The sequence below is a fragment of the Nanorana parkeri genome, unplaced genomic scaffold (assembly GCF_000935625.1).
Source record: "Nanorana parkeri isolate BGI_ZX_2015 unplaced genomic scaffold, ASM93562v1 scaffold55, whole genome shotgun sequence".
Taxonomy (NCBI): Eukaryota; Metazoa; Chordata; class Amphibia; order Anura; family Dicroglossidae; genus Nanorana; species Nanorana parkeri.
Genome location: NW_017306323.1, coordinates 1,854,768 through 1,882,537, shown reverse-complemented (window position 1 = coordinate 1,882,537; position 27,770 = coordinate 1,854,768). Strand labels below are relative to the sequence as shown.

At 38.0% G+C, this 27,770-nt stretch overlaps 1 protein-coding gene across 1 annotated transcript in view; it reads left to right on the top strand.

Annotated features, from left to right (window-relative positions):
- Positions 1-380: 380 nt before the first annotated feature.
- The window catches only part of WDR72 (WD repeat domain 72), a 150,333-nt gene continuing 122,943 nt past the window's right edge, over positions 381-27,770 (top strand). The window contains exons 1-9 of the mRNA XM_018575972.1: positions 381-544; positions 1,999-2,105; positions 4,715-4,793; positions 16,928-17,099; positions 18,038-18,162; positions 19,030-19,149; positions 26,069-26,214; positions 26,575-26,668; positions 27,268-27,409. Coding sequence (XP_018431474.1) covers positions 392-544; positions 1,999-2,105; positions 4,715-4,793; positions 16,928-17,099; positions 18,038-18,162; positions 19,030-19,149; positions 26,069-26,214; positions 26,575-26,668; positions 27,268-27,409 — 1,138 coding nt within the window. The 5' untranslated portion in view covers positions 381-391. The remainder of the gene's footprint in view (positions 545-1,998; positions 2,106-4,714; positions 4,794-16,927; positions 17,100-18,037; positions 18,163-19,029; positions 19,150-26,068; positions 26,215-26,574; positions 26,669-27,267; positions 27,410-27,770) is intronic.

The window sequence follows — 27,770 nt, the reverse complement described above, 5'->3', positions numbered from 1 at the left end:
AGCCACCTCTAGCAGAGCTCCTGATCTAGGTCTTTATGGTTCCCCCAAAAAGTCAAGCTTTTCTTTACTCCTGTTGTAAAAGTACTATAATGTATAGTATAGTGGCTAGTGTATTTACACTACTATCTACATAACAGACATGTGAGGCCTTAAGGTTAGCCAATATACTGCAGCAAGAAAGGTGGCTGCTAAATCCTACAGGCTCCCCTATGTGTGCCGGTACCATCATAGACACATAGGCCATTTAGGATATTATTGTGTACATAAGGTAAGGCCCTACCAAATATAAATATAAGTTGTGTCTGTATCAGTTATCTGTGAGATTATTCATCTGCTTTATTACACATACTGTATATGAAATGGTTCTTCTTCATTTCAGACAAAGCTTATAATGAAGAGCACTACACAAGCAGTGGCGCTATGGGGTAATCGGGCCCCTGCACACAGTATCACAGCTATGATGATAACAGAGGATCAGAAGACCATTGTCACTGGCAGTCTGGAGGGACAGATATGCCTTTGGCACTTATCCATGGAAATAAAGGTTTGTTTACAAAGACTGCATTAAAAAGAATGCATTAATCTATCTATCTATCTATCTATCTATCTATCTATCTATCTATCTATCTATCTATCTATCGATCTCTATATATCCAACTATCTGCCTATACATATGTGCTTGCCGGTGTGCATTGTAAACAGATTATTATTTTACAGACACATAAATATATAATAGCTGCCTATTAAAATGTTTTGGCATCAGTGATCTGGAATTCTATAAAATGTGTCCGTGTCTTTGACCAGCCGGAACATAATTACTTAAAATCTCTGACACTTCTGAGAAAAATTAGAAAACCAGCCACTGAAACTCAAAATGTTATTCTTCACAACACCTAAATCAGGACTATCTGGACTGCTGCATTCTGACATGTGTGTATTATTCTGGATTAAAATAATAGTTATGTACAGCTCAGGACAAGTAATGTGCAGAACTCTAAAAAACAGGATAATAGCTGTTGCTAGGAAGCTGACAGTCTCCTAAACTTTCTGGAGTTCCTGTTTACCTTTTCTTGTTAGAATAATTATTTTTATGACATTGTGATGTTTAAATGGTGATCATAGAAGTGAATGATGAATGCCTAATAAAATGTAATTGCTTCCTTAATATACATTCTAAAAAAGTATCCTTAAAGTGAGGCAAACAGCTAAATATGGTGTTTAAGAATATAAATATTTATTATTTTACCCACTAAACTGGTTTAATTTATACTCTGATTCACTGCACAGCCAGGTTACTGCATCCTCTGATTCTTTACAGCCAGTTAAGGTGCCATCATAGCCTCTATTTGGATCTCAGTTGCCATGGTGCTGCACATTTGATAAGCTATGACAGCAGCCATTTGAGGGCTTGAAAGTTCGGCTGAGAGATGAACTAAGCACACTGGCAACCCGGACAGTTGGCATGCCTTAAAATTAACTGTTTGGAGAGATTTTGAATGAGTGTGTTTAGTTCTCTAGTATTTGGAGAGAGGTGATGATGCCCAATAATTGCTCAGTGAGCAGGCCATACAGAATAAAACAAAATCACAATTCCTTTGACAGGCAAAACAGTAAACATACACTGTATGGATTTCAGATGTTTATCAAGCACTTCGCCTGGTGTTCTACTTTAAGTTAAAATTCTTACTGTCCCTTTGCCTATGCCCATGGAATAAGATGTGACTCCATTTTCAGTACATTCTTAGATTTGGGTTTGTCATGTCTGATTTAAAATGTTTTTATTTCACTTGTTAAAGTTTAATTTATCAGGAATATTAGCAAATTATGAGACTGGTCAAAATTGTATTCTTAAAAAGCAAAACCCTGAATACAGGAATACACACTAATACTTATTGTATTCAGCATGATGTAACTCTTAGGAACTCTTTAAAGGATTGCCAACAAAGGAGTGGTGACACACATTGTTCACGGTTACCTCCATCTCATGCTTTTTTTCAGATTACTTCTAAAGCGATTCTTTTTGGACACACTGCTGCTGTCACCTGCTTAGCAAAAGCAAGGGATTTCGAAAAACAGCCATATGTTGTGAGTGCAGCCGAAAATGGGTGAGTACCAAGTGAATTCAGAAAGTAATAGTCTGCTTTTATTTAGCATAGTGAAATGTTTAACAGGAAGTTGCTAGTTATAAAAAAACAAAACATTTTTTGTACAATAGGTCATTTAATCATTAGCATACAAAACATTGAATACACAAATTGAATTACAAATATAATTGATGCATTGATCTTAAGGGTTTTAACTCTGAAGTGGCAAAAGGGAGCAATTGGCATTTGTCCCTGGCAAAATATTCTCTATGTGTGACATATAAAAACTACATTTAGTTCTACATGGCCCATTCATTTGTAAAACACAGTTTCATAATAAAGAAAATCCTCTCTATACACAGTATATTCATTGCAAGGATTTTAGGTAACTTGATTACCTCACCTTTATCTCTTATGAAGAAAATTAGGTTTGCCTCAGCATACCCATTCTCAAACTGACTGCTAAATTGGAGGATCTGCTTTCATTATCTGCACCTGAGGGACATTGGTGTTGTAATAAGAAAAGGAGAGTAACCTGATTCCCTTTAGCTGTACAAAGCATCTCAGCAAAAATTACACTCCCATTGCAGGGGATGCCTCCTATGTCACTTCATCTCTGTGTAGATTTCTGGGAAAAGCAGAGATACAGAACTGCTAAGGAAGAAGGGCAGGAAGAAGGGCAGCTGAACTATGTCTTGAAGAGGGAAGATAAATATTTGGTGCACACTTCATTGTCCCTTTGCCGCAGTGGCAGATGGGACTTGTAGCAAGTAGCAAAATGGCAAGAGTGGTAGGAGGAAAAGTGGTGAGGACAGGGGTGGGCGGGCAGAGGGGAATGAGCTGAAGCAAGGGGGTGCGGCAGAGTAATAAGTTAGTGGGAGAAAATGTGCATAGAGCAGGGGTTGTGTGGCAGAGTGGTGACAGAGTTGTGCTGGAAGGATTGTATTGTCAAAATGAGTGTGATTGTGACTCCTGTGCTCTCTAAAGAATTCCAGCACATGCATAGTAAAAATAGCTTCTTGCCCAGGCGTGCACACTCTAGTGTCAACATGGGGGGATGCAAACGTTTTTTTCACTCCTGTGCTCTTGAAGGGCTGCAATTAACATGGAGGTGCAGGTTCTCGCTGCTATATTGTGTTGTCAGAAACATGCTGGTGAGATCCTGTGCATGTGCAGTAGCAGCAGCCAAATCAGAGACCACCACACGTGCTCAGTATTTTGCTGCAATAGCCATTCTGGAGCACAGGAGTGAAACTAACTCTCACACTCCCAATGTTGACACTTGAGTGTGCATGCATGAGCAAAGAGCTATTCTTACTGTTCAATGTCCACCCGCCATCTTGATAGACAGAACCGTGACGCCATCTTAGAGAAGTCTAAAGTGCAGAATTCATTTTTAAAATTTGCCCTTTCTAAGTACCATACCACACAAATATTTTCTATCTCTAGCTATCTAATCTAATGCTTGTCCTATATTTGTAATAGTAACATTCGATTTGAAGTTCAACCTGGAATAAAAGGGGAAAAGCAAAACACTATTTCACTTCCTGAATTCTTCTATTAATATAATTATAAGATAGGATTATTATCACTACTACTGCTAGTAGTAGTGTGAAAATGCTTATTGTGGACCTTTTCAAAACTCACATTTCAAATACAAATAAAATACTAGTTTAAGAAGGTTATGTTTCACCCATATTTAAATTTATATTTGTACTTTACATTTTTCACTTTACCAAAAGCTTTGGCTTCTAGTGACATATTGGCAAAAGAGATGTTGTCAAAACAATAGATGAGTTTTTATTTTGAGCTTGCTTAGAAACAGGCAAATTTTTTTGTATTTCATATTTAAATACTCTACCTTTCTTGTCGTTGTTATTATTATTAGTGAGTGTATTATTATTATTATTATTAGATATTATTACAATTTTTTTTTACTGTTGTTATGATTATTAAATACCAACATGTTTTATCACTTTGGAACTTAGAATTACCTATGAATGAACGATATTGTGTTTGCATTAAAGTGTAATGGTTTAATTAAGCCAAAAGTAATAATGTTTCTAATGCAAAATGTTTATTTAAATGTCAATTTACGTTTTTTTTAATTGGTTAAACTTGTTTAAACTGGCTGTAATACAGAAGGTCCAAAAGCTCTCCAACAAATCCTAAGGAATCCTCATGGTGGTGCTGTTTCCTCTTCATCACTTTGCTTGAATGACAATAACACGGGAGCTATACACATATGCTTTAAAACGTGTGGCTGAGGTTCTGTGAAATGACCCATTTTCAGCAGGATGTAGTTCGGAAGAATGATACTTCTGCTGACACGCTGATGAGACGTAATCGCAGTACACCTACAATTTGTTTTACTCTAGACATGGTCTTAAACTTATTTTGATGCTGGGCAGCAAGGTGTAATTACCTAAACAAAAGGAAATACATTCAGTATGCCACCTGTCCTTTATAAACACAACATTTTCTTCACCAGTAATCTCTAACAAAAAGCTACATAAGCGATAAGCATTGACTTAAATACAGTTTTTACTCTTAAAAAATATGGTGTCACACAATTGTCCAGGCTAGCTGAGTTGAAATAACAATGAATAACCTGGGGTCATGTCTTGCAGGGAGATGTGTGTATGGAACGTCACCACTGGTCACTGCATTGAGAATGTCAAGCTCCCATATAGGCACACAGCAATCTGCGTAAGTATCAGCATGGCCTTGCCACAACAACATTTGCTGTGAAAAATGCTTATTGGGGACCTTTAACCCTCTGTTCAAATGCAACTAAAGCACCACTTTAAGAAGATGTTGTGCTATTCATATTTTAATTGTTGTTTGAATCTATAAGCCTTTAGTGGGAGCTTTAGCTTTGGGTGACATATAGGCAAAATAGATGCATTGTGTAAAATCAATAGATGAGTTTTATTTGTATTTTGTTTTTTTAACATGCTCAGTTTTGTGAAAAGGCCACACAGCCCCTTGCCCCCTGGGTAAATGGCAGCCTTCATATATTTTCCTCTGTGGAATCCAGTTTTCCTCTATAGAGTCTTTCACACAATAACTTTCTATTCCGTTATATATACGGTACATATTTATTTTATAAAAAGCAGTTGAGATTAGCAGTCAAAGGGGTTCAATAAGAGTTGCCTCAGGGGATTGTTTAACTTAAATATGATCCGGAATTCAGAAGTGGGCACTTCACATATTATTACAATTTGATATTGTACCAAAGCCTTACAATGATTATAAATAGTGGGTTTTTTTTGCAATATTTTCATTTGTTTGTAACTTCAATAATCTACATCTATAGTTTTCCATGTATTGACCTTTGGATTTGCTTTAAAGCTGACTATCAGGCTTGAAATGACGAATGAAATTAACTGCCTCAGTACTCCTCTCAGGAGCCATCAGCCCTAATACAAGCAGTGGGCTGGCTCTAGGGAGGAGTTATGCAAATATCAGAATGCCTTGACAGGTTAATGTCAGTCTGGAGGAGAGGGCAGGCTGCATCTGGGTAATGTCCACTTGTGATACCCCACCTACATGATTGAAAGAACTGAAACCCAATGAATGAAAGGGGCAGGCCAGGGACAGTAAGGCGATGATGCTGGATTTCTAGCAACCAGGAAATGAGTCAGGCTCTGTCTGGCTTGCTGCAGCTTTTAATGTACATTGTGAGACGCTTACAGTGTGCAGTGAAATCAGAATAAGTAATTTTAGTACAGAAAAGGAGCCTTTACAACTGTGCAAGACTGAAAGTAAGGCTGGAGTTCAGCTTTTACAATTCAAATCTGGTCCATTTATTTTCTAACCTCTTTACCTGTTTAAGCAAACTGTTGCCTTACTGGTGAAGCCATGTTCAATTGAAATACTCAATCATGCAAAAGGGAAATACAAAAATATTGTTATTTTTCTTGCATATCATTTAATAAATAAAGTGAATACAGATTTATTTGATTTATTAAGATAAGTGAGCAGTATCTACTCCTTTAGTAAATCAAACCATCTGTGTAAAATGATAGCTGAGAAATATGTAATTTTACTGTACAGAGCAGAATGTGTTTAGGATGGATATCTGGTAATGAAATCATTATATAGTTGAAATTAGAAACTAACATATGACTATCTTACCACCTCTAGCTCAAATGAATTAGCTGTCAGTGATGTTAAATCTAGAGCTAAATGATATTTCTCACTTGAAGCAATCACAACCTTCAGAGATGATGAGGTCACCATACAAGAGAGCTGGGATGGCAGTTAAAGCCTTACTGCTCCAGTTAACCTTATGTGTGCTTTTATAATGACTACCAAACTGCAATAAGTCAAAGGTTTTAATTCCAACTTTTACTTTTTATGGATTTATTCAGCCAAGCTTACTGCACAATATGAGACAGTTATGCTAAATACATTTCTTATGAACCAGACTTTAATTGGTTATATAATCCCTTTTTCTATATTGCTTTGCAGAAACTATACATTATGAACATGGGACATAAATGCTATGCAGTCTCCCAAGTAGCTTGGGCAATCACACGCAGGCCAATCACACATAGACCCATTGCCTTCCAGATAGTTTATCCCTTTATAAGAAGACCATACAGAGAGCAGCTTGTGGCACCATAGGTGTTACTGCTGCTTGCCTTCTTAAGGCTAGCAGTGCCTGGAGATATTTATCAATACTGTCTTAAAGAATAAGTGCACTTTAAGATAAAATGCACTTATTCTTTTTGCTACTCTCCTCTGATCTAAGAAATCCCACCCTCGCCCTCCACAGATCTATACTTACCAAGATCTGAGGGCTGCTGCTCAGCTATTTGATGACATCCAGCGCTCCCTTTCCTGGCTAAGAGAGGGGCCCATAGAAGTCTATAAGGCTGTAATGTTCAGCTGTGGACAGCAGAGGGAGCATTGCCGCACTGGGTGTAAACAGAATGGAACCGTGCCTATCAGATCTCAGTAAGTATGAATCTGGGGAAGGTTGGCATCATTTATCCTTCAATTATTGTGTTTGCTAATCCTTCTTATGTTATATTTTATACTGCAAATTAGGAATAGATTTATTATCTGTATGCAAGTTGCATAATAGATTAGATTGTCTGCACCTTTTTAGAAGTACTCCCTAGCATGTTTGAATACTGCAACAGATGTGCAGTTAAATTTGCAAAATGACTGCTTGTAGTTACAGCAGATGAGAGAACATCAGCAATTAGACATGCAAATTTAATTTTGTGCCGAATGCAGATTCAGACAAATTTTCTTGAATTCGGACATTTGGATGCATTTGAATGTCTGAAATCCAATGAACCCGAATGCAAATTAATCTGAATGTTTGTTTATAGAGGAACTTTACCCATATCTTCAGAATAACAACATAAACACCTTTGGAAACGTTTAGTAATAACAATCTACAAACACATACTTCTAGATAATTGCAGGCTTTTTATTTTTTGGATGCCTTATTTTTCTTTTCTTCCCAAGTCTTCTCACATTGACAATTAAACTAAGGGCAGATTACTAGATCACCCTTTACTTCCTGGAACTCTGACACATGTGACTAGGACATGTAACAGTGCACATCATCTCAGGGGAGGAAAATGCCTTTGCCTGAGATCTTGCGAGATTACAAATGAGATTTTCAAACAATGCTCTGCTGATGTAATCTTCCAAAGGTTGCAATGCTTGAGCACTATTACATCATTTGTGCCAAAGTGGGCCAGGAAGAAAGAAATTGTAAGTAAAATAAAAATAGGCTTGTTTAACTAATGAATGTAAGATGATTTCATATCAGCATGCAGAGCTGCATGCTGATATGATTTTTAGTCAAAGGTGTAAAGGTCCACTTTAACAAAATTGCGGATTTCAAAATGAAACTAAGTTGGCAGACTCCTTCGCAGCTGGCAGTGAGCTGCTGAGGAGGGGGCAGGAGGGCTAGCAGTGGGGACCACTAGAGAATAAACATTTAAAAGAATTTGAAGAAGTAAAAACAATTACCTCATGTTTTTGTGGACTGTCAAAAGTTAATAAGAAAAAAAAGTAAAGGTTTAATGTCACTTTAAAAGTAAAACATACTACACACACAAACAACAGCCAATTTTGGGTATTTCTGTAATGAACATTCGTTCATAATAACTGTTTTGAACTAAAACATAATTTCAGAAAGTTCAGAATCACAAACCAAATCAGCTTTTGGACCTGAATGCCGAAATGTGAAATAAACAAAAATCCAAATCATCATGAAACGAAACAATTTTTTTGCCGGCTTACATGTCTATCAGCAATCTATCATGTCTATCAGCAATCACTGCGCATAAAAAACCCTCCCCCTTACATATAACCAAGTGACCCAAAAATGCACAATATAACAAACAATGTATAAACACAATTCAGTGTCCACAAATATTCGAATAATTCTTTGATAACAAAGTGCTCCACAAAAATACTTTTCACAAGATGTAAAATTAAACACAGTTTAGTGTCCATAAAACAGTTAAAACATTATTTAATAACAAGGTGCTCCCAAATCGTGATAAAATCACTATGTGCTTCATACGCAAGAACAATATGTAACTTTCGTGCTTATGGTGTGTGCCACTCCACTCCAGAAAAATTTTGAAGCTAATGTTTTCACAGCACACTCACCAAAAGGAGATTTACCATATGATGAAAAATGGTCAATGTTCTTCTTCCTTCATATACTTCCATCGAGATTCCCTGAAAAAAACGTCCTTATCTTGGATCCCCACTCATGTATTTATGCCGCTCAGAGAAGGTAATAAAGGCATCGCATAGCATAAAACCCCAATCAAACTTTATTATAAATAATAACTTACATAAAACTGTGTAATTACATCCTTCAATAATAAAAGCCGGTCCCCAGCTCTGCTTTAGTCCACATCAAAATAAGACAGTCATTCCAACCCCCTCTATAGATGAGGTAGCTTAGAAAATACCTCACAACACTTCCTGGTAACTGCAGTCTGCAACGTGATCAGCGTAGAGACAGCGTGTCCATGCCCACCGGACGCGTTTCATCATAAATTGACTTTTTCCAAGAGAGGTGTGACGGAATCTTTTTATGTTAGTGGGTTTTTTTCTCACAGTTACACCTGCTGCTGTTAGATTATTAGTTAGCACCTATATAATAGAGGGTGAGGGTTAGCAGTGCAGATGTATTTGTCTTTGAACTATCTGCTTGGAGTTTGCTTGTGTGGGTTTTCCTCCGGTTACTCTGGTTTCCTCACGCAGTCCAAAGACATGCTAGTAGGTTACGGTAATTGGCTCCTTTCTAAATTGGAAATTGGAACTGGTGTGTGTATGCATGTATTGCATGTATATATATATGTATATGGCCACACAATCACCTAAATCTTTCACTTTGGTTGCACAAGAGATTCATGTTAACACTTCTACAAATTACAAATTAATTGAGGTATAACTGCTTTGTCACAGGCTGTACAGAGAATGACAGGTTCATTGTGCCCCAAACGGATTCAGCAGCTTTATGTTGACAGTCCTACAGCTGCTTGATACATTCATTGTAATTGGTGATACATTCATTGTAATTTCCACAGCTTGAACTGTGTCTGGCATCACCCCGGAGGATTACAGGAACACTTCACCAATACACCACAGCTTTACAGCCAGTAAATATACTGTTGTGTTGACAGTCCACCTCAAGCTACATGCTGTGCATGGTACTCACTCAGACAAGAAGCCTGCATTTCCTCTGCCCCGATACCTTTTTTCTTCCTGCACACCAATCAGAGGGGGAGAATTCCACCATGAATCATGCTCTTCAATCTCAGGCCATGGCTCAACATCATCATCAACTCCATCTCATCCACTTAAAAAGTGCAGCATTGTGTAAAGTTAAGAGATACTTTAACTTGATGAAGAAGCAGCTGCTTTTTATTCAAATGGTCGCTTCAAAGCATCATGTGAACATAGAAATATGGAGACTGTCTTGCTTATTTGATTTTTGTAGGCTTCTGGGTTGTCATCCTGTTCCTGGCTTCACCACTTATTGAGTCACTGACCAGAAACAAGAATGCTGGACAGGAGTTTAGACTATTCATACTTTACCTTCTGCTTAATTACTTCTATATTAGTAACTCATTTGAGAAGCAAGGGTCAGGATGATAGTCCTGGATTCTGCAACTTTAACCCGTTCATGACTGAGGCCTTTTTTTTTTTTTTTTGCACTCATGTTATATTCCACATTTTAGGCCTGAATATTACTTTAAACCCCCAAACATTATATATTTTCTAAAAGCCAGACCCTATAGAATAAAATGGTGGCAGTTGCAAATTTATGTTGCACGATATTAGCACAACTCCTTATCAAACCCCCAAATTTTGTGAAACATGTATTTAAATGCCCCAAAACACAATACAATACCCATTTTACAAAATGTAAAAGATGAAGTTACAACGAATAAATAGATACCCAACATACCCAGGTTAAAAATGTTGTGCGTCCGTGAAACGGCGACAAACCTCAGTACCCCAAAAAGTAATAGACAACGCTTTAAAAGCCCCCACAGGTCATCAATTTAGAGATACCAAAAAATACTGGCCCTAGAATTATTGCTCTCACTCCGGCGTGCACAGCGATACCCAACATGTATAGTGTGTTCGTCTTTTTCATATGTAGGCGCACCTGACACTTGTTTACATGGCGATGCGCGTGCTCGTGGGGGCGGGGACTTTAAAAAAAATGTATTATCATTTTTAGATTTATTTTATTTCATTTTAATTTTAAAAACTGTTTTTTTTTTAAACTTTACTTTTTTTTTTTCTAAAGTGATCCAAAAACCAAGTCATTAGACAAGTTCTTACACAAGCAGATGCATTTTATGACAATTAGCGTTTCCTTTACTTTGATTGCTATCACATAGGGGGGGATACAAGCTCCCCATGTGATAGCAGATGGTGGTGACAGGTACTCTTTAAGGTGATGCTGGGGGTGCCCACAGTGTCACCATTATACTCCAAATAAGCTATTGAAGTGCAGATTGCACTTCAATAGCTTATAGCTGGGCTTCAGGACCGGAAGTGATGCAATCTACATCACTTCCGGTCCCATGGAACGGGGAGGGGATCGACGAACGGAGGATCATTCACCTCCTCCCCAGCTCCCCGCTGACACCAGAGAAGCCGGTCCCGGGCCCCTAGGAGGGGCAACGAAGCACGGCGGGGGGGACACCCCTTCACCGGGCTGTAGAAGCGATCTGGCGACAGCTGAGTTGTCAGAATTGCTTCTATTGTAAAGCCCTCGGCTTTACAACTTTAAACAGATTCCTGGCAGCAAAAGCCGCTGGGAGTCTGTTTGAACAGCTCTGATGCTGGAGACGTACACTGTACGTCATCACTCGTGAAGGGGTTAAAATCATCAGTAGCAGCTCCAAAATGTATATTATATTTGTTAGTGTAATTTGTGTTCCAATTTGGAGTAAAAATAAGTTAAAATCAAAGAGGGTTTGTTGGCTATCGGATTAAGCTGTCATATGACCCCCATGGGCTAAAACTGTTATTTTAAATCAGTACAATCACCACTCTCAGTGCCCTCTTTCAGAGGCTTTCTCTAGATTACAATGCAAAGTATAAGAATCCATGATAACAATCTATGATGGAGTTATGGCCTTACTATGAGATACATTTCACCTCCAGCTATGTAACTGTGCTATGTACAATGCTAAGAGGCATCTTCTTCTAATTCTAAAAAAAAGAAAAATATTAAAACTGCATTAAAAGTTCACTTTAGTGTTCTGTGTGTCATATGGAATCTTTTTTTTTCTCAGTTAACAGTGGTGTCCACAGTAAAAAACAAACATGTTTGTCAGAGAAAGCTAGAGATTCAAAATTGTGTGAAAATAATTATTAACGTGGTTTAGAGACTTGTACAAGCCGCAGTTTTATCCCCAGCACATCGAGTTGGTACTCCAACCTATTACTCACAGTCCTGCTTTGTAAAAAAAATAAATAAATAAGAAGATAAAAGGGTAGTTAATAATGCATGTTAATTGAAAATATCAATAGAATCACAGTTCAAATGAATGCATAGGATTAATTTCAGTATTACCGAAAACTTATAGTGTATTTCCTCTTTTGCAGCCAAATTAGGATCACACCGCGTTATGTTTGTTACATGCTCTCATTCACATAGCATAACTTAAAGTGACACTAAACTCAGGGGTTAAATCTTAAAAATGCATTTAAGTACCTGAAATATATAAAAAAATGCATCTTATTTGTGTATCACTAAGCTATAGCTCCCCAATCATATATGAATTGGTGCTGACACTGTCTGGAGGGTGGCTACTTTTGTTCCCCATGGTCCCTGTGTGTATAGTAAAGTAGCCATGTTTGCTCCCGTGATAGACTACATCTCACATTAGGTTCTTAATTAGTACTGAAATTATAGTCTATCATGGGATTTACAATTCAGAACAAAATGAATCGCACATGTCTAGTGGCTACTTTACAACACATACAGGGACCACGGGGAAAAAAAGTAGCCACCCTCCAGAAGGAAGGTCAGTGTCAGCACCAATTCAGAGATGATTGGAGGATCTACAGCTGAGTTTTACACAAATAAGATACATTTTTGTTAATAGCTAAGGTACGTGAATGCATTTTTAAGGTTTAACTCCGGAGTTTAGCATCACTTTAAAATATATCTAAAAATTGCTGCTTACCTCTTGCACTTTTCTGAAAATGTAAACATTAAGTTCCCTCCTGCTATGTCATTTTAAGGAGGGGGGTTAACAGTTACTGTTTACCATAATTAACCTTGTCTATGCTGTGCTGGCAGATTTCATTTAATCAGTTGTAAACTAGATTTAAACCCTGTCTGTCCTAACAATGGGTTAAAGACCTAGACGCTTCTTACATTGTATGTTTATGAGGAGAATCTCAGTTTGTCCCCACTTTGTCCATCCCTACTTTCACTGAAATTATTTAGGGTAGCTTGCAGTCTGGTCAAAGGCCTGCTCCAAAGACGCAGCTAGAAAGGTAAGGTATATAAAGTAAGGTATTTAGATATAATACTGTAAGCCCTCAGGGGCAGGGCCCTCCTTACCATCTTGTCTTAAATTGTATTGTAATTGTAATGTCTTCCTTATATTGTAAAGCGCTGAGCAAACTGTTGGCGCTATATAAATCCTGTACAATAATAATAATAAAAATAGTAATAATAATATTTAGATATGCTATGTAAATTGGAACACATAACAGACACATAGTGGGGTTCTCTAAGATTTGACAGCAAAAGTGGACCTACACGTTAAATCTTTTAAGTAAAAAAAGTACCTGTTTTTTCTATATTAAAAAAATACACTGAACACCATCATGCCACTTACATCCTGGTAAAAATGGGCATAGTCTCTGGCAATCAGGTGCATGTGCATATTTGACATTATTAGAGACTGTAAAGAATGTATTGGTTTTAACCAGATAGACAAACTTTTTAGTGAGGCAAGAGGGTAAGCAGGATGCAAGTTCTTTTTTATGTAATTAGCGCCTATGCCTGCCCTTATTTACATATGTAATTATAAACTATACTAAACAATAAGGTTTTTAAGACATTAGCACTTTTTGATTAGATTACTTACATTAAGTTAACCTGTTCTAAATCTAAATCTATATCTACATACTAGGGCTGAAGATTATTTTTTTTAATGGCTATCCATAGACATGTGATTATTTTCTGATTCAGCCAAAAGCAGCTCATTGGGTGGTTGTCATCACTTTGTATTGGGTTCTTGGCTCTAGGCCTAACAATTTGCTTACAATATATTACTGCATCCTTCTGTGTAGTAATGCAGAAAGGGTCCCTGACAGATTTGCCAAAGCATCCCTTTAATCACTGACATGTCTAAACTACCCAGGTTCCGTGGTTAATTAGATTTACTTAGCTCCTTATCTACACTGAATCAGCCACCAAACCTGAATAATATATCTGTCAGTATTTAAGGGATAAATTGACAACCTGATCCCTGCTTCTTTGGAGACAGAGGAGAAGACTCACAGAAGAGCTGAAAGTGAGATCTAATCGCTCTAGGCAGACTTCCAGCTATACACCACTGGCTGCGGGTGCAAATGGCTCAGTGGTGTTCATTTATTCCCCAAAATCCAAACCAGACCAAAGTAAAGCAGCTGTACATCTGATGTACATCTACTGAATCATGTTTCCTCTTTCAAATTACTTCATAGAGCATGACACCTCACTGCATTAGAGGTGGAGGAGCGGAGTCTGCCATGTCATGCTCTATGAACAATAAAATAGTTTGAAAAAGAAATAAAGGACTTAGCGGATGTGGCGCTTTTCTTTGGAAAAGTGAGATCTGATGTTGCAGACCTAAAGCTGACAAAAAAAGTGCATTTTCTCTTCTCAAAATTCAAAATTCACGTTGCAACAAATACTCAATCATGAGCCAGAAAAATAAAATTTAGCGTCACCTACAACTCTAACTCCTCCCCTCATCTTCCTCTTTCTGTAGGGGTCCCCCAAGGCTCTGTCCTTGGACCCCTTCTCTTCTCTATCTACACCTCCTCCCTTGGTAAGTTAATAACCTCACATGGCTTCCAATACCATCTCTATGCCGATGACACTCAAATCTATCTTTCTACTCCACAACTCACCCCCTCTGTGTCCTTGCATGTCACCAGCACAATGGGTGAAGAGGGTTCTTTACAGTAAGAGCGGTTAAGGTCTGGAACTCACTGCCATCGGCAGTGATTTCAGCCAAGAGTGTAGATTTGTTCAAGAAACGTTTGGACAATTTCTTGAGGGACCGTAATATCCAGGGATACCAGTATCCCTAGGAATGAGATGATGCATTGACCTATATGGGTTGGACTTGATGGACGTATGTCTTTATTCAACCCCAAATGCTATGTAACTATGTAACTATGTAATCTACTAACTGACATATCCATCTGGATATCGCAACACTTCTTAAAACTCAACCTGCCAAAAACTGAGCTCATGATATTTCCTCCTGCCCGTGCACCTTCCCCTAACTTTTCCCTTGAGATTGTTAACACAACTATCCAACCTTCCTCCCATGCCAAGGTCCCAGGTGTCATCCTTGATTCGGACCTCACCTTTCTTCTCCACATCCAATCACTATACAAATCCTGCCACCTTCACCTTCGTAACATCTCCAAAATACGCCCCTTCCTCACCAAAGAAACCGCAAAATTACTCATCCACTCACTTGTTATTTCTCGTCTCGACTGTTGAAACTCCCTCCTCATTGGCCTACATCTACACAGGCTATTCCCCTTCAGTCCATTATGGGAAAGCAGCTGCCAGACTCATTCATCTAACCAACCGTTCAGTGTCTGCAAACCCCCTCTGTCAATCCCTGCACTGGCTTCCACTCGCCCAAAGGATAACATTCTAAATCTTAACAACCACTTACAAAGCCATCCACAACTCTGCCACCGGCTATATCTCAAACCTTGTCTCAAAGTATCACCCTAACCGTCCGCTCGGCTCATCCCAAGACTTCCTGCTTTCCAGCTCACTTGTCAACTCCTCCCATGCTCGCCTCCAGGACTTCTGTAGAGTCTCTCCCATCCTCTGGAACTCTTTACCCCAACCTGTTCGTCTGTCACGCACCTTGACTGCCTTTAGACGTTCTCTAAAGACTCATCTCTTCAGAGAAGCCTAACCCACCTCAACCTAACCGCTCAACCATCACATTCTCAAACAATTCATCCCCACACAGCTACCTCCTCATGTATCACTTCCCTTTTAGATTGTAAGCCCTCAGGGGCAGGGCCCTCCTTACCATCTTGTCTTGAGTTGTATTGTGATTGTAATGTCTTCCTTATATTGTAAAGTGCTGCGCAAACTGTTGGCACTATATAAATCCTGTATAATAATAACTGCAAAAACTGACTGAGGTTAAAACAGTTTGCGGTGCTCACACACCTTGTGAATGAAACCCTCTAAATCTAGGAGTCTAAGTAGACCTTGTCTCTACTTGTTTTTCTGGACTAGGCTTGCTAGGGAGTTGAGAGAAGGAGACTTTGTTTTTTGGTGCCACAACACATGACAAAACGCGTGTGAATGATTGTTTTGCACATGTACAGGCAATTCCATTAAAGCCTAAGGAGTTTTGCAGAACTGAACATAAAGATATAAACAGGCTCCTTCGAGAAGAATGGGATTTCTTTCGCTGAGCATTGACGCTTGTAGGCTTAGGTGCAAAAATTCTCTGGTGTGAATGGGGGCTGAAGAGTAATAATTAAATTGCAGTGTTATACTCTCAACACTAGTTTGGAAATGAGAAAGTATAAGTTTGTTTCCAATTCTCAACAGCATACTGTATATTTTAAATTAGATCATAGGGCATGCCCAGTAAGATACAAGCTCAGTAATTTTGCCTTTACTGAATCAGTGAACACTGAACAGATCATTAAGACAATGCAGCTATTGCTTGATTAGTGAGAAAGACACGTAGTTACACACTAGAGTGCACTTTGCTAGCCAAAGCTTTAATTAGAACACATCTGACAAAGAGATAAAAATTACATTTGCATGCTGAATTATTCCTTGATGCTACTGCTGAAAGGCAGCCACAGTGCCTGTCAATAAAGGGTACCCTGCTCAGTACATAAAGGCAGACTTTTATAGATATTACTTTCTTTAGATTATTATGTGTCAAATGCTATCATTTTGTAGTACTTGCTTTTTATGTTATAGAATAAGCACAGCATTTTACTAATGTACTATTTTTGATGCTGAAAATGTATGTCTTTAACAATATGGTGCTTCATTCAATAAACACATTTAATTTTATTTTGCTCTTGTTGGCTGGCAGTACTACCATTGCTCATTCCGAATGACAGGGGAAGGCTGGCTGCTCTGCTGTGGTCACTATCAAGATGTCCTCATTGTCGATGCAAAGACCTTGCAAGTCCTTCATAGTTTCAAGTCACAGTCTTCAGATTGGATTAGTTGCATGTGCATTGTTCACTCTACCAGGATTCAAGGTACAGCAGGAGGATACATCTATGAGAATAATTAACATTTGACCTAAGTCTCTCCCAGGGTATGGTCTCATGTCACTGTGCAATCTGAGTGTCATATTTTAGGCAACTTACTGGAAATGTATGTGTGATATGTGGTTTTCAGTGGCATTTTAGTAGTAAATATTAGTGCAAGTATAACAATACTGTAATTCCAATAGTAGAGTAGAAACAGATGCAATTTACTTTATCAGTATGATATGTAGTAATTTTAGGATTTATAAGTATATGTTTATATATGTCATGAATATGTCTCTTATTCCTACTAGAACTGCAAGTATCTTAAATCAAATTTTGTTCCTAAGAGGATATATTTTCCTATGGCTTCTCACCTATTGGTGAAAATACTGAAGAGAGGTGTTATTTATTTATTTAATTATTAATTAACTTATTTCAGGTATTTATATAGCACCGACAATTTACGCAGCGTTTTACCTACTGCACATTCACATCAGTTTTTAGGCTGGAATTGCTAAAACCATTAAATGAGATAATTTAATTAGCTCTCCAGCAATTTTTTTATGCAATATCTAATCATTCACATTTTGTATATATATTGGACATTTAAGGGCACATGTGTGTAAGGTATTGGCAGGCCTGAATGTGTGCTTGTACTGTACTAGACTATAAGTACTAGAAAAATAATGGATATGCCTCTTCATAAATATAGCAGATCGTACTACAGGGCAGGAGATTTGTGCCCACAGGCTTCCACTAGCTAATAAAGAAAGCTGCCAGTAGAAGATGGTGGAAAATGCCCATCTATGGTCAGTGTGCCCACCACCCTGACTGTAGTTGGATGGAAAAATACAAAACATAGTGCAACCTATAGTATAACAGCAGAATTCATACACTGATATCATGTTACATTATTCACTTTGCACTTTTGTTTTTTTCTGTAGAAGATTCATTGGTTGCAATATCAGCTGCTGGTGACCTAAAAGTCTATAAAATGTGCTGCATTTCTTTTCTTTTGTTGCAATATTGTTGCCCAAATTCCCTCAGTGGTTGTCACCATTTCCTCACAGCATCTCCTCTCTGTACATCGATGCTTCCTCTGACATACAGGTGTTGTCACCCAATAGAAATCGCTAACAATGCATAGTAGCTCCTCCCCCTGCTCCCACTCTTATTGGCCTGCCCCTAACTAAATGTCTCTGAAATGTCATATACAGCTATGTACAGGTGAAACTCGAATAATTAGAATATCGTGCAAAGTTCATTTATTTCACTAATGCAACTTAAAAGGTGAAACTAATATATGAGATAGACTCATTACATGCAAAGCAAGATAATTCAAGCCGTGATTTGTCATAATTGTGATGAGTATGGCTTACAGCTCATGAAAACCCCAAGAACCCCAAATCCACCACCTGAAAAAAGTAGATTATTACATGCAATCAATAAAACAAGGATTGTACATAGAACAATATCGGACCTCTGAAAAGTACAAGCATGCATATGTACTCAGTACTTGGTTTGGGCCCCTTTTGCAGCACTTACTGCAATTACTTTTGCACGATATTCTAATTATTCGAGTTTCACCTGTATATACAGTAGAACTCTCTATATAAATATTGTATATCTGTTTTGTAAGTTCAATGCAGATTGGAGGATGACGTTATGTACAAGTGCTTTAGAGAACATGTCTCCAGCCCCTGCTGTACTGCAGAAAATGAAACATGAGTGGCCATGTGACCGGTAGAAAAAGTCATTTGGCTGTAAAAGCCTTCCTTGTGTAGGCATCAAAAAGTCCTGAGACTGGGTGTTACCATCCTCCGCTTTAAGATAACAATTGTCTTACATGAATTATATAATTTGTTTTTTTTCTGTTTTAAAATGTTCTCAATTGGTCTCCTTTTGATTTGGTTTTCTCACTCTATTATTTTATTAGGAAAAGCAAAATGTATATGAAACTGAATCCCAGTGCCTCGAGATGGCCAACTACTGTTCCGTGCGCTTCTGCACATACACAGAGCGGCTGCTGCTGGTGATTTGTTCCACATCTTGGAAGGTGATGATCATCTTGTTACATGTGTCCTCTGTTTCTCTGGCAGTAAGAGCCATATCTGTAATAAATAAATAACTGTTTGTGTTGATGTTAGATTGATATCCAGATTTCTTCTCACTTTATGGAGATGTTAAACTGGTAAATTGTCACTTCAGATCTTCTGAAAAATTGAAATTACATGGCTGATATAAGAAATATTTTATTTTCACACATTCGGAGGTTAGCGCAGTAGCTGCCCTGAAAGCAAAAATCAGTTTTCCATTATTTGAAGATGTAGCTAGATAACAGCCTTTTGACAGCAATATTTGCAGACTATGTAAAAGCCCTTGTCCAAAACATAAACACTACATATTCAGGGAAGTATCAGCTTTTTAGATAATAAACTGTATTTTATTAAAATGTTTATCTGTAATAAAATCTATTGACTTGCAATAGCACCTAATACATACTGTACATATTAAGTAAAATATTGCACTAATTATCATTTTAAGAACAAAATGCAAAACCATGTTTATTTTAAAGAGGAGCTATAGACCACATTTACATATGTGCAGTCTTATGTGGCTCGTTAACTCACACTGCATGCACCATTTTTGCTGACTCAGTGCACTACAATGCACAGCATTGCATTCATGTGCATTGGAGGTTTAAAATGAAGCCAGACTTAATCATTTTTCAATATATGTAAAAGGGATCAGTTTAAAGTGACACTAAACTCAGGAGTTAAATCTTAAAAATGCAAGCTCGCTCCCAGGATAGACTATGATTTCAATACTAACTAATAAACTAAATGTGATATTGTAGTCCATTACGGGAGTGACTTTGGATCGGTGGCTACTTAACAACATACACAGGGACTATGGGGAACAAAAGTAGCCCCCCTCCATAAGGAAGGCCAGTGTCAGCACCAATTCAGATATGATTTGAGGATCTACAGCCGAGTGATACACACATAAGGTACAGTTTTGTTAATAGTTACGGTACTTAAATGCATTTTTTTATATACCTGCTGAGTTTATTGTCACATTAATGATTCATTATGATAATTATATTTCTATGTATAACATGGGAGCAGAAAACATTCCTAGTGATCTGAAATATTCACATTCCATGAAACTATATGATTTTTGTGATATCAGTGAGCTGCAGATTTTTAATATGACAACAAAGACCCTTTTACTCAAAATAATTTTTAATATTTAGCATACAAAATCTTAAGAAAAACAGAAAAAGGAAATATGAGAAAGCCCTATTTCTGTGTTTTAAAAAAGTGCTCCGGGATGCCTCTAGACGGTAGTAAGCTTCTATAAACTGTTGCTGACAGAAGTGTCCTGTTCTATAATAAATGTTCTTCTTATGGCTGAAAGCACACCAGAAGTGACTTCAAGCAGCGATCTTGTGAGCACTACATTTTTCACCAGCTGCACAATCCCCATACAACCTTCCCAACATGCCCACATGGCTGTATTATCAGGGCTGCAGAAGTGTCCAATCAAACATAGAAAAAGGCTCTAGTAAGTTGTCTTTTGACATGAATATTTCAAAAACATAAAATCTTAAACTTTTTGCATAGCCTTCTCAACTGTGTAACTATCATTTACAGACATATGTTAACCAGGAAGTTCCACAAAGTGAATATTCCTGCATAAGATGAACCTATTTAGTTTGAATACCAAAGCATGCACACGGGGCGAAAACAGGATTGCTTGCATTTGCTGGCACATGGTTTGATGCTTAAAAGAGAAGTATTGGGAGAGTAAAATGTACTCCACCCAATACTTAGAGCTGGTGTGGGACACTGCAGGTGTCACATGCTGGCTCTATAGATTGAGATCTGAGTGATTATGAACTGCTGACTGCTCTGCTTGCAATCTTCTTCCTGTAGAGAGCTGTGACTGTCAGTCACCACTCCCTTCATGGATTCCCCCCCTCCCCTCTCTGTTGCTCCAGCTCTCTAAAGAGGCAGAGCCAAATGTCAACAGGCAGCAGGGTGGACCCCGACAATTTGTCAGGATCTTTCCTGTCTGCAGTATAGCTCTGCCCTGTCAGCAAATAGTGGGCAGTAACCCGCTAGATGCTGACTTTTTGTCACAGGAGTACATTTCTAAATGTACTCCTGTGACCCAAAAGAGGACTATAGCCAAAAAAAAAGGTTTTGCTTTAGTTCTTTTTTAAACGAACACAGCTTCACTTTATTCAAATGTATGTTAAAGGAGAACTATGAGGTGAGTGGTTTTCACTCAACCTTGTAGTTCGAGCCGACGTGTGACAATGAAACTGTCACACGACGGCTCAATAGATCGGAAAGTGAGCGAACACATACCATCGCTCATGGAGAGCCGTGACTGTCACTCACGGCTCCCTGCAGGGATTCCCCCCTCCCCTCTCCTATCCTCCAGCACTGACTGGTGGAACAGACAGGGGAGGGGCGGGTACAGCTGACTCTGCCTCTAGATAGGCAGAGCCAGCTGTCACTCACGCAGCTGGGTGGATCTCAACAGTAATGTCGGGATCCGTCCCGGCTGCGGCTGTCTCAGTATATCGTGAGCTGTAGCTAGTATATGTCCTCCCGTGACCCGTAGGAGAACTATGGGGGAAAAAATGTACCCCGTAGTTCTCTTTTAAGTCAACATACATTTTGTAAAGTGAACAATACCTTTGCTAAGTGAACAGCCTCTGCTCATTTTAGTAAATCATGCCCATTGTGTATGTAAGGGACACCATGCTTACACTGGTGCCATGTTACCATAACCAGAATGAGTGCCAGTCAACATATTATGTCAACAAGTCCAGTGAGTTTGTTCCTGCTAAAGGTTCTCTTGTATCAATCCCAAACATATTATAATTGATGTTGTGTATTTATAACAACTTTCCCCTCACACTATTATTCCTTAATACAGTCACATAGTTATACATATCGTAGGGAGTTCCAAGAAGAGACAAAGAGTCAAAATGCCTCCCCCTCTCAAACGGTACCAGGCCCACAATCCCCATATCTACCATTACACTTAGTACCCCTCCAATAGTAAATTTTCCAGATTAGAAAATTCTTCAATCCAACACAGCCAAACACTATGAAATGTATCCAGGGTATCGTTAGAGATTGCCAAGAGTATTTCATTCATCAAATACAATATAATCTTAATTTTACCCTGTTTGCACTCCCTCTTTCCAAAATCTCGCTGTTGTCTGCTTGGCGACCGTAAAGATAAATGTGAGAAGTTTAAATTGAGATGGAGTACAATCCTTGGGTCTTAAATTTAATAAAGCCTCCCAAGGATCCCTCTTTAGTCTCCACCCCAAGATTGTATAAACAATGCTATAAACTCCCTTCCAATTTTAGGGTAGTCCCACAAAGTGTGCAAAAGCGTACCCATCTGTGTGCCTCCTCTAAAACAATTTGCGGGTGTCCTCTAATTAAATTTTGCAATCCTCATTACCAGAGAGGATGTCAAGCTATCAGACTGTCACACAGATGGAGTGGCTATTATTACATTGTCAGAAGAGTGTTCAGAGGAGACGTTATATCAGAGGGGTGTAATTCTCACATTGTCAAGCGCAATCTCACTGGTGGAGGGGGTGTTACTCTATCAAAAGGATTGTCTTACTGTAAGAAAAAGGTTGCTAGAATGTGAAATCGTATATTAGGTGTCCAAAAGGAATTCATGCTTCCTGGCTACCCCTTTTACTGTCAGTCTGTCATTTGTAAACCACATGGTACTATAGTATGCAGTGAATCACAATACAGCAATCAACTCCACCCACCATGCACAACTCAATAGCAACCAGTGTTTTCCAATCAGCAGCTAGAATGTCTGCATTAGTTACAGCTAGAGAAACGAAAAAGGTTTTGCTCTGACATACACCCCCACCCCCACCCCCACCCAGGAAGTCGGGTGGCTTATACATGTTACCATTTTAGAAAGGGTAAAGTGAAAAAAGGAGGTCTCCTGGGATACTCTTAGAAGTCAGAAAGCTAAGGAGAGGAAATTCACCCCTGCCTAATCCCATGTTGTATATACCCTTAAAACAATAATCAACAAAGAGAAGTTGTTTAAAGTTCATGCATGTTATTAGACACAAAGGTGTTGATTTACTAAAGGCAAATAGGCTGTTCACTTTGCAAGGGTATTTTCACTTTGCAAAGGAATTTTCCCATAGCTTAGTAAATTAAGTAAAAATTCACTTTGCAAAGAATACCGCATCAAGTGTAGGAAAATAAAATAAAATGTATTTTTGCTTATAATTGGATGAAAGAAGTCAGCAGAGCTTCACTCCATTCACTAAACTAACGGAAAAATTCCCTTGAAAAGTGAACAGCCTATTTGCCTTTAGTAAATCAACTCCTAAAGACACATTTAGAGGTGATATAAGGAATATCTTCTAATACAGTCATGTGAAAAAGTAAGTATACTCCATGGAAATTGTCGCTTTTTGAACATATTTGAACACACAAACATTAGATCTTGAATCAAATAGTCCCTACAGATAAAGTTGATATACTTGAACAAATGACACACAGAATTTACATAGTGTTTATTCTTATTATCTAAATGGCCAAAAAAAAATCAGATTTGCCATATGTAAAAGTAAGTACACCCCTACATTTAACACTACTTTGATTTGAATCAGGCATTCCAGATTTGGTTCCAGTGATTACAACCTCCTTAGGAAGTATGCAGGTGTAACCTGTCTTATTTAAACCTCAAACCTCTAAGGTCTGGTGTTATCTTTGCTATTGACATGTGTGGTGTCACCATACCAAGATCAACAGAACTCTCTAAGGCCCTCAAAAAGAGAGTTGTAAATGCCTATACGCCAGGCAAGGAATTTAAAAAGACTTACAAATGATTTGAAATCAGTGATATCACTGTAAGGAAAATAATATACAAGTGATATAGAATTCAAATAACTACCAGGTTGTCCACGACTAGGTGGCCCGACAAATTAAACCCAAGAGTGGACTATTTGATGCTAAAAGAAGTCTCCAAAAACCCCCCAAAAATTTCATCTTTGGATGTTCAGGTAAATCTTGCATTGGTATCACAGTGCATGCATCTGCGTTTAGGAAGACATTGCACCACTTCAGCCTGCATGAGAGGGTTTAATAAAAAGTATTTGTTATCTGAAGAAAACTTTAGTAAAAGATTACATTTTGCCACATATTATATTGATATGTATGTTATATGTTATATGTATGATATGTTGAAAAGATAGCCAGGACCTAGGCCTTCTGGAACAACATACTAAAAAGTAATTAATCTAAGATAGAGTTACTTGGTCACAGTAACAGTAGACATGTTTGCAGCAAACTGGAGACAGCATTGTAAGAGAAGCATGGCATTGGACATGTTATGGTTTGGGGTTGCTTTACTTCCTTTAGGCCCTGGGTAGCTCACAATCATTGAGTAATCTATAAATTATGTATCATATAAAAGTGTGCTTGATGAGAATGTGAGGCCATCTGTCCTTAATCACAGAATAGCTTGTATATTTGACAAAAATACAAAGCCTTTTGTGAATGAGCAAATGAGCAAGTAGTCAGAGGGACTGGGATGCAACTGGAGCACTTCACTGCTTGAGTCGCATCCCTCACTCCCCACAGCAACCAGAAGCCTGACGTTGTGTGCAGGCGCTGGCATGCTGCAAGGTGGGATTTTTAATACTTTGCAGCAGCCCACTGCACATAGCATACAGCTTTTTAGTGATAATTTACACACCCAATGTCTTAATAATTTAAGACATGCACAAAACATATTATTTAAAAGACCCTCTCCCTACTATGCAAAAACAATTTGCATTGGTACGTATCCACCATAACAGCTACCCATGCCCTTTTTTTTACAAAAGCTTACAAATTGTCCTTGAAAACACCAGAAAAAAACAATAGGCTTCAGTGCAGTTTGGCACTATGTTCAGGGTTAGTAGATTTTTTTCCTGGGTTTCCAAAACCTCCTGTGAACTGAACTCTGCCAGGTTCTCTCATCCATATTTAGGTTGTTACTTGCAATAGGTTAACTGAGTATCAATAGGCATTAAAAAATGTATCATGTGACTATCCCCACAATCAGAGATTTTCCATTGTGTTTTTATAGAAAAATTAATGATTTATTGCGTATATTGTTTGGGTGAAAAAAATTATGGTGGGCTCAGCAGTTCACCTATCAATTATTATGCTTTAACTTGTCTCTGTACTTGGTATTACTAACCACAAACCCAAACATTGGGTACAGCATATAGTGTTATTAATATTACTGTACATAATTGCTATATAGATATGCACAACATATAGTCAACTCTTATAAAGCGACATGAGGTGGAGTTCGCTGCTGTTCGTTCTATTCTCATAGATGCCGAACAGCAGTGAGTGAATAGGGACCGAGCAGAACAGAAAAACAGTTAAAAAGTAGAAAACTAAAAATAGAAAACGATTGTGCGGAGCTAGCAATGACAGCTAGCTCCACCCAACAGTTTTCTAACTCTCCCGGTTGCTCCGGGAGTCTCCCGCTCCCGGCCGCCAAGGAGAGAAAAACACTGCTTTTTCTTTTTTTTTTCTTATTCTGATACGGAGCCATGCCAGAATAGAAAAAAAAATAAATTTTTGGCCATAGGAATGCATTGCTAGATTCCTATTGGCTGCTTTGTGATCCAGCTTAGTTGTGTGCAGAAAGGGTGACAATGCTGCAGCTGAACTGAGCATGTGTTATCACCCTAGGAAAGGAAGTACCTGTGGCTACATCTTTCTGGTAGGATCACCCGTAACAATTTAATTAAAAACACAGGATATTAAAAAAGGATACATTTTTTTGCCATTACATGTGCAAAAATATATTCAGAGTTTATATTTAGATCAACGTCAACTTTTTGTGTAACTTGCTTTTTCCTATTGTATTTTAATTAGAGTGTTATTTTTATTGTTTAGGTCTATGATTACTGTGATTTCTCCCTGCTTTGCACTGATGTTTGCAAGGACAGTTGTGGGTTTGCTGGAGGCGAGTTCCTGGCTACTAACAGACTTATCATCTGGACACAGGATGGACACAGCTACATCTACCAGCTGCTGAACAGGTGGGCCCACATAGGACTGGCATATGATAAGTTCAGGTACAAAGTAAGCTGTTTGTAAGTGCATTGTGAAAAATCCCTGCTTGTCACACTTGATCAAAACCCATAACAAAACCCTTTGACATCAGAACATTTGGCTTGAGTTTGGCACTAGTCCTCAGTCTTTATGTGAAGCAGCAGGAGATGAACAAAAAAGATTACCCAAGTTGAACTTGATTGGGCAGATGGTGCTATGATTTCCAGGAACACAAAAGTAATTAATTACCATCTTAGCAACTTTTCTTTCAGTGCTAAGAATTTAACCGAGTCAATCACCTTTTGTTTGATGACACTTTAACGCATTGTGTCATTTTCTTTATGCAGTGGCCTTTCCAAAAGTTTATGTCCAGGGGAAGAAGGATTACTGAAAGAAGCAATTACCCCTCACTTACTCTGCTCTACAAGTGTCATGGAAAAGGTACAACATATAACATCATGATAAAAAATATAATGCTTTGTCAGCATAGCTATAGTTGAAGCCGTTTATTAATCCAGCTTTGGTAGTAAGAAACCTAGGAACAACAGTCCACACAATAAACTAATAAAAATGATGTGCTATGCTATTGCTGTTATGAGAGTTGCTCTAACATATAAGAAATGTTGGTAATGGAAACATCAACTAGAAAGGTCCCTTAATAGAGAAAGATAAAATAGTAGTTAACTCCTATTTTTTAATTATATAAGGCAAATTGCATTTTTGTCCACAGTTTTAGCTGTATGCTCTTTTTTTACAGTTTACTGTTTTCTCTATAGTTTTTTATTTTATCCATATGAGTGTGCTGTAAAACCGTATCCATTTACATTATAACATTAAAGTACAAGTTCCCTTTTAGTGAAAGTGTCCTTTACTTAAGAGCCCAAGCCCCCTGGGGCTTTCTGGTACAATTTTTTGTAAGTGCCATTGACCTGAAATGTTCCTTCAGCCAAACATCTTGTGTCTGATTGATGCCAAAAACAATGTGGTGTACCTGGAGTAATTCAGAACTACTCACAGTCTATTCTGATATTTTCATGCAGAGCTTTTCATGTACAATGGCTTTCATTAACCAAAGGAAAGAGCCATTTTATAAAATACTTTATTCTGGCAATTCGTCGGGTAGACTACATTTCTGGCATGTCCCTGATGTACCAGTATCACAATTTGATGGTTCACCAGTAGGTAAGTTAATATTCTTTCTCTTTAATAGCATATAGGTAATAAGTACATTGAAAATGTTTACTAGCGGTAATCAAGAATACCCATGCATGTCTGTATTAGAACCGGATCTTCCAAACTGTTCTTCTGATTTTATTTAAAGAGAATGTATGGTGTAAACAGAACATTGAGCACTATACACACTGGTACACTTTATAATCTATGACATAATATAGCACAAGCTATAGATCATTAGTTGCTAATAAAACCAAGGGATGATATGCAGAGGACAAGATCCTGAGAAGATATTTCCTTCTCAAGTTATTTAGATGTTATATAAAGTCAGCAGGAGGTTGCATAAGTAGTGTCCACCTTCTTTTTTCTA